General features: G+C 44.5%; 2 protein-coding genes across 3 annotated transcripts in view; one reads left to right on the top strand and one right to left on the bottom strand.

Moving 5' to 3' along the window:
* The window catches only part of XDH (xanthine dehydrogenase), a 72,301-nt gene extending 60,394 nt beyond the window's left edge, over nucleotides 1–11,907 (top strand). For both annotated transcript variants that reach the window (XM_040059881.1, XM_040059880.2), the window contains 9 exons: nucleotides 239–334; nucleotides 1,051–1,179; nucleotides 2,189–2,263; nucleotides 3,094–3,146; nucleotides 4,221–4,335; nucleotides 4,981–5,046; nucleotides 6,623–6,811; nucleotides 7,251–7,418; nucleotides 8,159–11,907. In XM_040059881.1, the coding sequence (XP_039915815.1) occupies nucleotides 239–334; nucleotides 1,051–1,179; nucleotides 2,189–2,263; nucleotides 3,094–3,146; nucleotides 4,221–4,335; nucleotides 4,981–5,046; nucleotides 6,623–6,811; nucleotides 7,251–7,418; nucleotides 8,159–8,209 (942 nt within the window). In that variant the 3' untranslated portion in view covers nucleotides 8,210–11,907. The remainder of the gene's footprint in view (nucleotides 1–238; nucleotides 335–1,050; nucleotides 1,180–2,188; nucleotides 2,264–3,093; nucleotides 3,147–4,220; nucleotides 4,336–4,980; nucleotides 5,047–6,622; nucleotides 6,812–7,250; nucleotides 7,419–8,158) is intronic.
* A 1,157-nt stretch (nucleotides 11,908–13,064) lies between these two features.
* On the bottom strand, nucleotides 13,065–14,134 carry LOC120751320 (carbohydrate sulfotransferase 8-like). The gene is made up of 2 exons (XM_040060913.1): nucleotides 14,113–14,134; nucleotides 13,065–13,879 (listed from the first exon to the last, which is right to left on the bottom strand). Exons 1-2 carry the CDS (start codon nucleotides 14,132–14,134, stop codon nucleotides 13,065–13,067), a joined length of 837 nt encoding a protein of 278 aa, XP_039916847.1.
* Between the last annotated feature and the right edge of the window lie 340 nt (nucleotides 14,135–14,474).

Genomic DNA, 14,474 nt, shown 5'->3' with positions numbered 1-14,474 from the left:
ACAGGGGCAGGATTGGATTATTTCACATGCTTTCTGAGCTGAAAATACTGACTGGGGTTTGTTATGTCATTGGAACTTCTAGTGAGTTGGTGAGACTAAACCAAATTCACCTCAAGTGGAAACAAGTGGCTTTAGTTGCACCAAAGAACAACCTTAGTCTAGTTCTGAATGAATTCTCTCTGTAGTCTGCTAAGAACTCCACTAGTTAAACTATGATGATTGATGTTCCCTGTTGTAGGCTGGAGCTCTGGTCCACGTGTATACAGATGGCTCTGTGTTACTTACACATGGGGGGACTGAGATGGGTCAAGGACTTCACACCAAAATGATCCAGGTAATAATGAGTTTGGGCTTAACTGAGTGAGACATCTTTTCAGGACAATTACACTCTCCCTACAGTACTGCCTCACACACCTTGACACTTCCTCTGTGTGCATGCAGAGAGTAACAAATCAGGACTAATTCCTCTTTGTTGTTTGAGCAGCAGTGCTAGATTGCCAGAGTATTATCACAACTGGGTATTAGAATTATGTTCTTCATCATCTTAAATCTCATTATTTAAATAACGCCGGTTATGTTTACAGTTTAACTTCTCTGGCAATTTCAGTTCACCCCATAAAGGTACGGTTTACATCCATTTTATTCAAAAATATGTATCTGCATGTGCAAGTGCCTTTGTAGTTAAAAAGGCTTAAGGGAGCAACATTCCTTTGGCAGGAAAATGAAAGGAAAATCTCATAGGGCTTTTGATCTTCTGATTCTTTTAACTGTTGAGAGAAGAATTTAGTCTCATAATAGTAAGTGAATATCTGTCATTGTGGCAAAAGTGTATATGTTCACACATATTCAGTCTGTGAAATGCAAATATAACGATGGTCTGGCTAGTTCTCAGTCACTGTAACAACTCAGTCTGCAGGAAAAATGAAGTTTATGGTGGGAGAGGGCAGAGGTTGCAATGTGGGTCCTGGCAGTCCAAGCAATGACTGACAATGCTCATGGATAAGAAGTGCTGTTTATCTTATTTACTAATTGTTTACCTTTGCTCAACAGGTTGCTAGCAGGGCCCTGGGAGTCCCCACCTCCAAAATTTACATCAGTGAGACCAGCACAAACACTGTCCCAAATACCTCCCCGACAGCCGCTTCAGTCAGCGCGGACATCAATGGAATGGCTGTCCATGTATGGCAGCTGAGTTATCTAAAGGAGTGGGTTACAAGGGAGGGCTCCAGGGCACGAAAAACCTGCATTTATCAGTTGTTTAAGGAAAACAACCATCAAAAGGCAGTTCCAGTCTAAGGGTGCCTCATAACGTTACCTGGTATAGCTGCCAGTGCCATTAGATGGTGAATGACTATATTTTTTTCAAGTTATTTGAAATTCTCCTTCAGTCCTTTGGTAGTTCTAAAAATAGAGTATTTGAGATTGCTTAAAATGAGCAGAACAAAGCATCCATTTAAATCGCCAGCTTCTAAGAAATGAATTCAGCCTTATTTCTTACAAATGTATTTTGCTGCATGTGTTAATAGCTAACGGTTTGAGAGCTGTGCTCCACAAGCTCAAAGTGTTGATCAGCTCAGAGCAAATGTTCTGCTGTAGCAATGGCATGTTTGTAGCTGTCTGCCATGGTGGAGTTACCAATGCATATATTTGCTGGGTATGTGATTTTTCCATTTTAAAAGAAGAATTTAGTACTGGCCATTCTCAGTTTAAAAGGAAAGGGGAAGTGAAACCTACAAAGTAAAATCATCAGGCGGGTTTTATTATCTGCACAGCTTGTCTGACTAGGTTGAATTTTGGGAAGAAATTTTTTGTTCTTTCAGTGTTATAGGATCATTGTGTAAGCTATGTGGAGCTGTCCTATACAGACAGGGTACAGATAAAGTTAGTGTATAAGTGAGTGGACTTCTTATATTTTGTGTCATGGTCCAGAAAGTTTTGTGCTGAATTTGGGATTCCTTTTTGCTGTCAGTACAGACAGCCTCCTCTAAAATCCTTTTTAGGCAACATTTCTTCCTATGTAGCAAGACATTCATGCTAGTGAACTTTTGTTCCTTTTTATGGTTTGCCAAAGTCCTAAAGGCAATATTGATTTAAAGAGATGGTTCTTTGGAACTTTTATAGGGCTCTTAATACCATAAGCTGGCTAATCAAATCTTAAAATATTTCTTCTTCCTATCTTTGTTCCTAGAACGCGTGTCAGACTATCTTAAAAAGACTTGAGCCAATCAAAGAGTCTAATCCCAAAGGATCCTGGGAAGACTGGGTAAGCTGTTTGTATCTGTCATGAGACAAGTGGACATTGTCAGAGATTGTTTTAATTGGCAAACCACGTGTGCAGGTGTGTCCTCTGGGCCTTCTGCATCTTGCTAGTGTAGACTTGAGCAGACAGTGAAACACCAACCTGGCACAGATCTCCGAGTCATTAAAGCTTGCAAGAGATCATCCCCAAGACATCAGTCATTACTAATCCTGAGATTTCTCCAGATTTTGGGGCCTGCCTATTACAAACTTCATCAGACAAAAGTTTTGAGTGTTTGCATATATCTTTGGCTACAGTCTTGGACAGAAGGAAACCTGATTTTTAATGAACGGATTCTGTAGTATAGACAGCTCTTGTTGAGCTGCCATTCAGCCCCTGTAGTGCTCCTTGTCTGCAACATCTCTGTGCCCTCCATGAGAAGAGATGGGTGGGCTGTAAGGCTCTCTTCAGATCCAAGCTCTGCCCTTCATCGAAGAGTTTTGACTTTGTGATTTGGAAGTCAGAGCAGAATTTCCCTCACTGAAGTCAAGATGCCCTGTCAATTTAACCTTTGTCTTTGAGGGTAAAAGTCTAACTGTAGCTGAGAGGCAAACAAAATCAGGTCTAATCCTCTGCCAATGGTTCAAGTTCTGCCCTTGGTAGCTGCTGACGGGGCTATTTGGGGAAGCAGCTGCAATCATGATGTTTGGCAGTGCTGGAGCTGAGTAGTGGCAGTGACCTGTCTGTCACTGGACATTTTCTACTTGAGGCCTCCTGGAAATGTTTTTGTGCAGTTATTTTGAAGGGTCTGGTTGTACATTTTACTGTTTTCAAACTCTCGTTCATGTTGCCAGATTAAAACCGCCTACGAGAGCTGTGTCAGCCTGTCAGCCACGGGGTTTTATAGGTAAGTGAAAATTCACACTGCAGAGGCACTGACTTGGTTGCATGGATTGCATCCAGGGAAATTCTGGGAGTATTTACAGTCCCCAGCCCATTGCCACTGCTCTAAATTAAATCTCCATTCCCTTTCCTACCTCCAAGTGGCAAACTGAAGTTAACAGTTTCCTGGCTGGGAAGAATCGATTCCTGATGGAGCACAGATCCCAGGACAAGTAAATCTGGAGTAGATCTGGCTTCATTCCAGCTTACCTTGGTCTGAACAAGCATAAATACTGGTTTTGCACTAGAACCACCATAAGGGATAAGAGGGGACAAGGATTGTTCTTGATATCTCTTGCGGCATGAGGAGACACCAGTGTTTCCAGCATTGTTCTCCCACTCCAGACTCCTGCTGGACACTGTGTAGTCCTGAAATGAGGCACTTCACTTAGTCAGCTTTACTGCTGGAGGAAAGCAGAGATCCATCATCTTTACAGCAGAGGGTCTGACATTAATAAATAAACACAGTCTTGAGAAGAAGCTATTTAGGACTAAAATACACTATGTTTTAATTTCTTTTGCATCTCTGACATGTATTTTTTTCTCTTAATCAAGTGACTTACCAGTATTTTAGTAAACCAGTTTTCAGATAAAGTATAAGTAGTCAGACACAAAATTTGCCATGAACTGTGCTTAAAAGCAGTTCTAATGCTTAACAGAGTTTCTGCTTCAGCTTGACTATGTTCTAAAATTTATTTGCCTTAAAGAAATGTTCACCTGAACTCTAAAAGAAAAGCATTTTTCTACTGGATTGGTAGATAATAGTCATCACAAGCCCTGAGATTTATGGGCAAGTAATGATGGCTTAAACAGTTTGATAGTTTCAATCAAGTTTTGGAACACAGAGCAGATTTAGCAGATTACTATTGACAAAGTTATAGACGTTATAGTTATACAAGTTATTTACACTTTTAATTTCTGCACGGGCTTGACAGAAGGAACAAAACAAAAGTGAGTAAGGATTTTGATAAGTAGCAATGTAGTTGTATGTGGTTTTTTTCATGGAATGGAATGTGGTTTTGTTTCTCTTTGCATCAAGAATTCCTGACGTTGGCTATGACTTTGAAAAGAATGAAGGGAAACCATTCTCCTACTTCAGTTATGGAGTTGCCTGCTCTGAGGTTGAGATAGATTGCCTGACAGGTGACCACAAGGTGAGGGATCAGCAGTGAAACAGCTCTCCGTGTTTTGGTGACAGGAACATTCACGGGGTGTTAGAACAAATACTGGGTGTCAGCTCATTCCTGGCTCTGTCATTGGTCTGGTGTGACCTTCAGCAAATTTCTTAACTCCTCTGTTCCACAGTGCAGCAGTCCGTAAAGTGTAATAAAACAATAATTATCTACCCTGGGGGGATTTGGGGCTTAATGAATGATTGCAAAAGTTATTGGATTTGCTTGAGTAAGAGATAGCAGCACTGTGTTGGCACAAAAGTACAGAAACATCATGGAATTGAGTTAATCATTAAAAAATAATACTGAAGACTTCTGGAAAGAAAGAAAATAAAAAGAAGAAAAAAATTTAATCAGGATCTGACCTAGTTGGTTATGCTCAGCTATGGACCACTGATACCAGCATCTTGGAATTAATATTAACTGGGTCCATTGGACCTTTGGGGAAAACTGCAGTGAGTTCCTTTGAATTACCATTGGGGTGAACTCTGGTTTAAAAGTCAATGTGAGAAGTTCAGCTGAGATAAGATTATACGGGTTAGTGTTTGGATACTTCTCCTTACAGGAGACCACGGTGGACCAGTTCCAGAGATTGGTGCTGATTTACGCTTTTGTCCTGTTTTTCAGAACATTCGCACAGACATTGTTATGGATGTTGGTACCAGTCTGAACCCAGCCATAGACATAGGACAGGTAAGTGAAGAAGTGTTGCTGTTTCCATCATGTCAAAGCAATCACACTGCTCTCAGACTTTTCTATTTATTATCCCTCCCCAGGCTGTGCCTTTGCAAACACAACCTTTTTAACTTGGCACAGAATTCCATTGGGAAATATTCTATTAGTGTTTGGAGATTTTTGCCTTGGATAATAAGAGTACAGCATACCGTCCAGTTACCACCCCACTGATGTTTTTCAGGCTAAGTCCCATACCTGATATTTATGCTCCTGTCTGTCAATATTAAGTCTATTTAATTTAGTGAAAATTCTCCTGTGACTAAAGAGTTAAAGTGGCAGATTCTGCCCTCTAGCTGCTGCTGTGTGGAATTCTCAATAGGAAGTTGGACCTTATCTTTCTCATTCACTTATCTGGCAACGTCCTTGGGCAGGCACAAGTTTACTTCAAAATTTTATGCAGTAATAATCACAATATCTCTTAGCAGTAATAAACAAGGGGTTGTTTGACAGACCAAGAGATGAATTGTTAGACGTATGCTTATCTAGCCATCTTAGCTTGCTGGCTAACTCTAGATGTTGATATGGTGTAACTCCAATGAAACTGCTGCAGGATTTGGGATAACAGACGAGCATGAGTTGCAAAGCTCTGCTATAGCTAAAATGAAATTTCCTTGAAAGTGACATTTTTTCTGAAAGAGATTTTTTTTTTTTTTTTGAAATGTTCAAGGGCAGAAAGAGATTTTCTGTCTTTGCAGCCCGTCACTTTAGGTTTGGGAATTGAGAGATGGGCTTAATGGAGCCTGTCAAAGCGGTCTTCAATTCCTGTGTCCTTCTATGAATTGCTGCAGAGGATCTGGGGGCACAGGAGAGAAAGGATGTGGCATGAGTGCAGGAATACAAGTAAAGAGAGATGGGTCAATGAATGCTTATGCCAAATCTTTAGACTGCTCTGGCTGTCAGATATCTCAGTGGGCACAGAGAGCACAGCTGCTTTATGCAGAGTTGTCCAAGAACATCATCCCCCTCTCATCATCTTTTTCCTCCTAAAATTTACAGTAGAAAAAATATGGAAAGAAGTTTTTTAGTACTTAAATGGATATGAGAATGTTTTTGCAGGGGTGTCTGCTGCTGACCTTATAATTTGCAGCACTTAAGAAAGCATTTATACTGAAATAGAAAGCATAAAATAATTTGTCTTTAGTCCTTTTAGTCTACTTATCCTTTGATATATCAGCAAGTTCAACTCATTCAGTGTTTACCTGCCTAGGAAGAAATCAATATTTTATCATTGATTTTATTCTTTTTTCTGTTGCTTCATCAGAAAATTCCTGTCCAGTGTTTACAGAAAACCTGTTTGCGTGTATTTGTAAATTGCTTCATCTGCCAGGGAAATGCAGACACGTTTATGTGGGAACACAGGAATTGTGCAAAGATGGTGCCCAGCAGAAGGGACAAGGGTTTAGAGATAAAAAAGCAGGATCTGTGTCAGGTGGGGAGGGTTGAAAACCCTGGTGAATGTCGTCACTGTCTGTCCTTGTGCAGGGAAGAACAACAACAACAAAGAGAATGTAACCTTGTTTGGATGTGTTTGTAGATAGAAGGGGCCTTCGTCCAGGGCATTGGGCTCTTCACCATGGAGGAGCTGCGCTACTCTCCTGAAGGGAACCTGTACACTCGAGGGCCTGGCATGTACAAAATCCCAGCATTTGGAGACATCCCAACAGAATTCTACGTGTCCCTTCTCCGTGACTGCCCCAACAGCAAGGCAGTTTACTCATCCAAGGTATGCCTGTGAGGTCTGTGGGCTTCTTACTGCCCCATAACACCGTGAAGCTGAGTGGGATAAAGTCATGATCCAGTGTGTCTAAGCAGTTCATCTCATTATGCTGTGGCTACTCTGAGGACAGGATGTTTTTCTGTTTCTTATCACAAATGTGTGTACTATCCTTTCTAGTTAGGAAGAACTGAAATAACCTGCACATTGCTGCCCTGATTGTCCATTAGATAGAACTGAAGTGGCCTTGCTGTGTGAGAAAGCTTGCGTTTTCTTTCTGTTTCTTCCTTAAATGGGCTGAGGGTTGATTTAGCTCAGTGTTTTCTCACTGATCACACCTAGCACATTGGAGGCTGTTTTAACATCATGTTTCCTCACAGAGCACATCTGGTAGGCTGAGGTTCCCATCTGGAAGGCAAAGGCTCACTCTTGCTTGTGCTCTGTTTAGGCTGTGGGAGAGCCACCTCTGTTCCTGTCTGCCTCAGTGTTTTATGCCATCAAAGATGCTATCTACTCAGCCAGGAAGGACTCTGGCCTGACGGAGGCGTTCAGGCTGGACAGCCCTGCCACCCCAGAGAGGATCCGCAATGCTTGTGTGGACATCTTCACCAAAATGGTAACAGCCCCTGGTCTCACAGTCTGCTCCCTGGCCAGCCCGCCCCATGGAGAGCGTGCCTGGAAGTCACAGGGGCCCAGGGCTGGGATTAGGGCAGGATGGGGGGGCTGTGTCCCTGCTCCAGTAGATGGGTTTTTCTTCATGGCTGTTATCCTTCATTCATTGTGCCATCCGCTGAGACCAAATCCACAGTCCAGGGACTAGGATGGGCTAGGGCTAGGGCTCCCACTGCAGGAAGGGCTGCTCTACAGTATCTCTGAAGTTCAGTCCATTCCGTTCTCCAAGTGCTGTGTGTGGAACAAAGGCACTGACTGCTTGTCCTGATGCTCCTGACTATCTCTAAGAGAGTCATCACATATGGTGAGGGCCACGGTGTGATTTAGTGATGTCCCTCAGCAAGGGAGGGGGAGAAAAGTGTTCCTTCAAATACTCTCTTCTTCTGAATGTTATGGCCACAGGAGCTGTGGACTTGATCTGAAGGAGTGCAGGAGTTATCCCTGTCACTGGATTCTCACGGGCTGCTCTGTCATAGTGCTGTCACAGCGCTCCATAGCACTCAACCATCAGGCCTCTAACAGAAGTGCCATGAGACAGACATCTGTGTTTGGAAAAACTGGGATAGGAGCTCCTATCTTCACATGTACAAAGTGCCCCACCTGCAAAGCAGCATGGTGGGACATGCTGAACCTTGGACAGGACCCTCATTTGTTGCTAATTCAAATATTTTTTTCTCTTTATAGTGCCCTTCTGCTGAGCCAGGGACCTTTAAGCCATGGTGTGTGCGTGTGTAGGAGGAAGGTTTGAGGAGCAAACTCTGCTGAAACTGAGCTTACACCAGAGGAACCACAAGGCAGTAGGACTACAATGGAGAAAAAACCCCAATCTCTGTCCATGTGGCTCACTCACTCATTCACGGAGCTTTCACATTTAATTACCCAATCATTGTTTTCTCTACAAGAGGGAATTGCTGCCAGATTATAGCCTGCTGTAAATTCAAATGAAGAGTAAGTCGAAGGTGGTGTTATCCAGGTATAATTGAAAAATCTTCCAGGTTTCATATAACATTGCTGCAAGAATGCTTCTTACCAGCCAGTGTGAAATAGCAGGGTGGTTGTTTCTTCTTTTCCCTGCTGTGGGGAAAAGATATATCACCTTGTGACGCTATGCCAAGAAGGACTTAAATGGGTTGAGCCCAGACATAGAGTCCTTCAGCTGAGATGGGGGAAGGTGTAAGAGGTGCTCAGGGCTGGACCCTGCTATGTTCCCTTTGCACACAAAGCCAGCTGTATCCTAGAGGGAGATGAGCAAGGCTTCTGATGTCGGCTAATGAAGATGGTCTTACCTGTGTAACAAGCGTTTCAGCAGAAAAGGCTAAAATGTGACCAATAACTGATTTACCCCAAGATCAATGACTGTTGCTTTGTCTGCACCTGGGCTTAAATGATATTTTAGTTCAAGTGCTACCTTGTCTTCTCTGATTAAAGATCAAAACTAAATATACCAAGAGTACTTCTGGCAAGATCCTGCTTTGTTTTACAGACTTTTCCCACCCCACACCTCCACATCTCTCCCCATCCTTTAAACAGGGAAGGACACCAGAGACCTTGGAGTAACAGAGAAATTTGCTCATTGATGTTCCCAAGGCAATTTATACCAGCCTAAGCAAGGGGCACGAGGAGACTGTGTGATCGCAGCACGCAAAGCAATCACACGGAGACAACAGATTTGCAGGGCAGAGTTGCTTCATAGAGAGAGACCAGGGCTGAGAAGCCTGTTTATTTCTTACATTTTTATACATTTGTGGGTCTGGCTGTGGATTGGCTTCTGGGGTTACTACCTTTCACCCCAGTGGCCAGACCAGCTGTCAGTTACCATTATTTTCAGGCTAGAAATATGTAAACAAAGAACAGGGAATGAAAACCAAAAGGTTTGTTTATGTTTCCCATGTGTGAGAAAAGCGAAAACTGCTCCTAATATTGTGCAGAAACTGAGGAAACTGACTCCATCTTATGAACAAGTAGAAGGCTTTAAAAAACTCAGAAAAACTAGGGTGACAAGTCTGGGCACAGCTGGGTATTAGCTGGCTCCGGGTGCCCTCTAGGGTCAATCCCTTGCTCTCATGGCCTTGCCTTACTTCCAAGAGAATTCTTAGCTTTGCTGAATGTAAGAGAAGGAGTACGTTTTGCTACAGGAACTGCTTGTCTAAAAATTGTGCTGACTATGTGATGATCTCGTGTCATCTGGATTGAATATATTTTTCACGTTGGATTTAGTGCTGAGCATCCATCCTGAGAGGTTTTGTCACTATCACATTCAACACTGGAGCACCATGTCATCTCTAGACGGTGTCAGCCACATACTGTGCCTGTTTATCATTTGCAAACTTTCATCTGTTTTTCTGGCCTACTGCTTTATGAAAATGTCCTTTTTTCTCTTTTTGCACTCCCAGGGCCATCAAAAATATATGGTGCAAGAGGATGTAACTCCTTATATAACATTTTGTTCACGTACAAACTTCTTAAAATTGGCCTTCATCTTAGGACTGGACAATGTATGCTCAGTGTGAAATATTTTCTTAAACACTCCAGGGTATATTGCTTGGAAAGGTGTAGATTTATTTCTCAATTTGAAATATTATGGATCTACCATCTAAAAGAAGGAAGTTTGTATATGTGGATTGCAGAAAGTATTTTGTGCCTTTTGGGCTTGCTATGGAATTGTTTTATTAATTGAAATATGATATTGGTGTTTCTTAAGATCTGAGGTACTGGGCAAGAACACATTTTTACATTTTTTGTTTTCTCCTGAAAGTTGGTAATATGTAAAAAATCTTTTAGAGAAGGAAACATGATAATTCATGTGCAAGAACAGCTATTGGAGCCTGTGTGTCCACATTCTTGGTTGTCTAGGGAGGGATGCAAAAAGAAAGTCTAAGGTAGACGTTAAAAAAAAAAAAAGTCTGTAAAACTGGTATCAGCTGTTTCTGTGAATTCCACCTTGTGGGATTGCTGGACATAGCTATTTAGACCAGGATGAGAAAAAGAAATACAAAGGTAATGTGTGTTAAAGCAGAGTATGGAGACACAGGCAGAGTAGGATATCAAGGAGCTTGCAGTGTCATCCCAGGGGAAAGCTGCCAGCGCTCACCATAGGCCTGTTGTCTGTGATGGTCCTGGGAGATGTTGGGATGTCACCAGCAAGATGAATAAGATGCAAGATGCTCTTTCTCTCCCTGGTTTTGGAATTTTCATCATTTCAGGATGGGTTTGTGAGTGTCTCACGCAGTCGCAGTGACTGTCTGGTCAGGTGAATTTTTTTTAATTAGATGTATCAAGTCTGTGTTTTGCTATTTGCTTTGTGAGTTAATTAGAAGTGCATTTGCCAAGTTCTGTGCACATGCAGTGGTCAGAGCAGGCTGTTCAAGCAGACCTGTGCAGCCAGTTTTGCTGCAGCATCAGTGAGCCACTCTTTCCCAGGCAGCAGCCCTGGCCCTCACACCCAGCCCAGCTTGGGCCCCTCCTGATACCCTTGCCCAGCCGATGGAGAGAGGAGACACTGCCCTTTTGGGGTGCACTGGAATTGAATGTAAATTACATCAAACACCTGGGGAGGGCAGTGGTATAAAATCAGCATTGCAAAGTAATGACAGCAACTGATTGTGAGGGTGTAGGGAAAAGGGAAACTTGGAGGCTAATAGGAATTTACAGAAAGATCACTGTACCACCTGCCTGTGCTGTGGGACTCTAAGGAACATGAAGCTGAGGTTTTTGTGTCTCCTCTCAACGTCTGACCATTTCATACATTGCTTTCCTGCAGAACTAAGTGCCAGGCACCTTAGGAAAGGACTGGGACCCACTGGGGAGGGCTGGCAGGAAGAGAAGATCCCTGGCTTGGGGCTCTGCCCTACAGAGCTGTGGGGGAGCAGCTCTCCTGCTCTGCCCTGAGTGCACAGCACTGAGCCCTGCCAGGGGCTGTGTCCCATCTCCCCACACCACATCTCGCTGCGTGGGGTCACAGCTTGCTGTCACTGGAGGGAAAGCTACTCATGAAGAAAAAGACATTTCTCTTCTAGTACTTTTCAGTGAAATAGAGCATGGATGCAAGACTCTAATTTAATGGCATGTAATTGGAAATTTGCTGCTTTTCCTCTTCCAGAAGTCTATCCTCAGAAGAGGAACTATGCCATCTTGCCAGACTGTAAAGTACTGCGTACAATAACGGCACTTAAATAGTAATTACTGCAGCTGGAGAGTTTGTGGGAGTGTGAAAGGAGCCCAGCTCTTCTGATATTTTAATGCTATTGATTGCTTGGCTTTCTGTGAGAGAGGGAGGCCAAGATTTTGGTAATTGTTTCACGTCAGTTCTAATCAACAGTTCTCATTAACATTCTTTAATGAGCACTGTCAAATTGGTATGACAACTGTATTTGAAATTCCCTGTGAATGTTACAACATTGCAAAATAAAGCTGCTAAATACTCTGGAAACAAGTATGCTATGGTCAGAGTCTGTCAGGATTTGAAATCTAGACAACTTCAGTTCGTCCTTGGTGTTTGTTTGACAAAGATGTACCTGTCCCAGGGTCTGTGAGTCAGATCATCTCAGTGACCAAAGCTGGGAGAGGGTGGGTGACTGCTCCGCGCTGCCCAGCTGGATGAAGCTGTGAGCCAGGTGCAGAGACCAGGCCTCTGTCTGTCTACGCTGGCAGCCAAGTCCAAAAGAAAGCAGAGTCAGTCCTCATGCTTCTCTGCCAGCAGGAGCTTGTAGTAGCCACATCCTGTTTTCCATAGCAGCACAGTGCTGCATTCTGATGCTTCTAGCCGCCTCCACAGGGCCCACCAGTTGCTGACACAAGGTAGGAGGCAGTCTGTCTGGTGCTGTGGCTGCACCTGGTCTGCAGCTGACACTTCCTTGTGTCAGGGCTAGTGCACCGAGCTGAACACTAGTCTTTGGCCCCTTGGAGTCAGTCCTGGAAGGAGGAAAGCCAAACTCAAAACCTGTGAATGGAGCAAGCATTGGGTTGCATCCCCAGGGCCCACTTGTGCCCACACCCATAGGAGATGAGGTTGTAAAACAGGAACAGTTCACATGGAACAGAAAAGACCAAACGACGGGCCAGGCTTAACTCTCCCTGAGCATGAAAAGGTTGGGAACACTGCCAGTGGTTCCCCAGCAGGGTGTGCCACCCTGTGTCATATCTCAGCCTTCAGGGGACACGCTCCTTCGGGAGCAATTCTTGTATCTGCGAGGGAAGATTTGTCATGAAGAAGCCATTGCTAAACCTCTTGGCCCAACACAGAGCCCAGAAAAGGAAATGTCAATGCGGGCACAGCAGGTGTGATGCTGCTCTGGTTTGCAGCAGGTCCAACCCACCCTACCCCAAACTGCTGGGTTTATCCCATCACAGTTCAGTTCATGCAATTTTCCAAGTCCCAGTGCCACAAGTTTCCCTAGTGCCTGCTCTTGTCGTGTTTAAACATGATTCAGCCCCATTGATCCCTTGTTGAACCTGGCAGCGGTCTGTCCCAGCTCTCTGACAAGTCTTTTGGACTGTGACACGGAAAACCTCACTGCAAGCCGCTGGGAAGCAAAGGCCTGTCTTGAAGCACTTTGGATTAATGCTCACTGAAACAGATCCTCTGTGCGGGCTATTTCTCCCCGGTCTCCGCAGTGCTGGGGAGGTCTGACAGGAAACTGCTAGAAAATGGGAAAGCAGCAAGGTCCCAGCGGTAGAAATGAGACAGCTGCTTCTTCTGTTGGGCAGACAGCTCGCTGAACATCTGCTCTGACAGCCACCTGTATGTCCACTGCACCTGGCTGTCGCTGAGCTCGGGGAGGAGGCTGCCCACAGGCAGCCCAGCCCGGCGCAGCAGGTGGCCCAGCTCCTGCCTAAGGAAGCCAAACATCACCACGTAGTCATACTGGACGAGGCAGGGCCGGCACAGGCCGACCAGCGGTTTCCAAGCCACGCTGCCGTTGTGCATTCCACTGTCCAGGACTTCCTGGACGAAGCTGCTGAAGGATGGGTTGATGCCCATGCCTTGCAGGAACGTGGCGATCAGCCTGTGGAAAGGGTCCCTGACAAAGAGCACTTTGGTGTAAGACCGCAGCATGGCCTTTACCTCCGTCTGGTTGAACTCGCTCAGCCGTGTCTCCCTAGCGTGCAGCCGGCGGTAGGGGAGCGGCACTGGCAGCGTCACATTTTCCTCCTCTAGCTTCTCCAAAAGCTGATGCCATTCCTCCACCCCTGTTGATGGCACCTGGCAGTACAGGAGGTCCAGCTTGGTGTTCACCCTCAGACTCGGGAGCAGGGAGGCTTTCTCATCCCGGCTGTTTGGCAGCGCAGTGAATTTGCCTGCTTGGCGGCAGAAAGCTCTCAGTCTCCTCTTCCTGAGCTGCTGGATGTGAAGGAAGGTGTCCAAGGTCAAAGTGAAGCCCTCCTCTGCCTTGAGGGCCAGGTCACCTGGGAAACAGCATTTGGAGACAGGGGTGAGGAAAGAACACAGTGCCCCAAGTCAGACCCCAAGCACACGGTGCTGTTGCAGGCTCTTTTCCAGCTGTTCCAGTGTGTAAAGGATTCGGTGTGGACAAAGATGGGTAGGAGAGGGGAGGCCAGCCCTGTCTGGCAAAGAGCTTGGCTCTGCTGGGAAATTGTTTTTTGTCCCCATGAACATGTCAGATTTTTGACACCCAGACCTCTCTTTCCCCAAATCACCATGCCTGAGGACTGATCTCAACCACAGATTTATTCCAGAGGCCCAGTTCTCCACTAAATCATAATTTTTGCTTTTAACTCCTTGCATGCAATTGAACATTACAGAGGTGAATTTACCAAAGAGTCAAAAATATTTTGAGAGACCAGGCAGTAGTAAATTTGTTTGTAGCTACAAATACATGATGCCCTGCAAACATTTTTGAATCTGTTAATAGGTTAACATCAGCTATCAAGTATATGTGAAAGTAAGGGATTATTCTTAATGGCGCCGGGTGATTTAAGGACCCAAATGACATCATTTCTTGCATCACTCCCATATGTAATTTTTCCCTCTTGTAGATAA

This window comes from Hirundo rustica, chromosome 3, assembly GCF_015227805.2.
Source record: "Hirundo rustica isolate bHirRus1 chromosome 3, bHirRus1.pri.v3, whole genome shotgun sequence".
Taxonomy (NCBI): Eukaryota; Metazoa; Chordata; class Aves; order Passeriformes; family Hirundinidae; genus Hirundo; species Hirundo rustica.
The sequence above is the reverse complement of the archived record's forward strand: the minus strand, read 5'-3'. Positions and strand labels throughout refer to the sequence as shown.

Coding starts and splice junctions, on each gene's coding strand:
- LOC120751320 (XM_040060913.1), bottom strand. CDS start 14,134: ATGGTGATTTGGGGAAAGAGAG. Junction 13,880..14,112: donor GGTGATTTGGGGAAAGAGAG/GTCTGGGTGTCA, acceptor GCTGTTTCCCAG/GTGACCTGGCCCTCAAGGCA.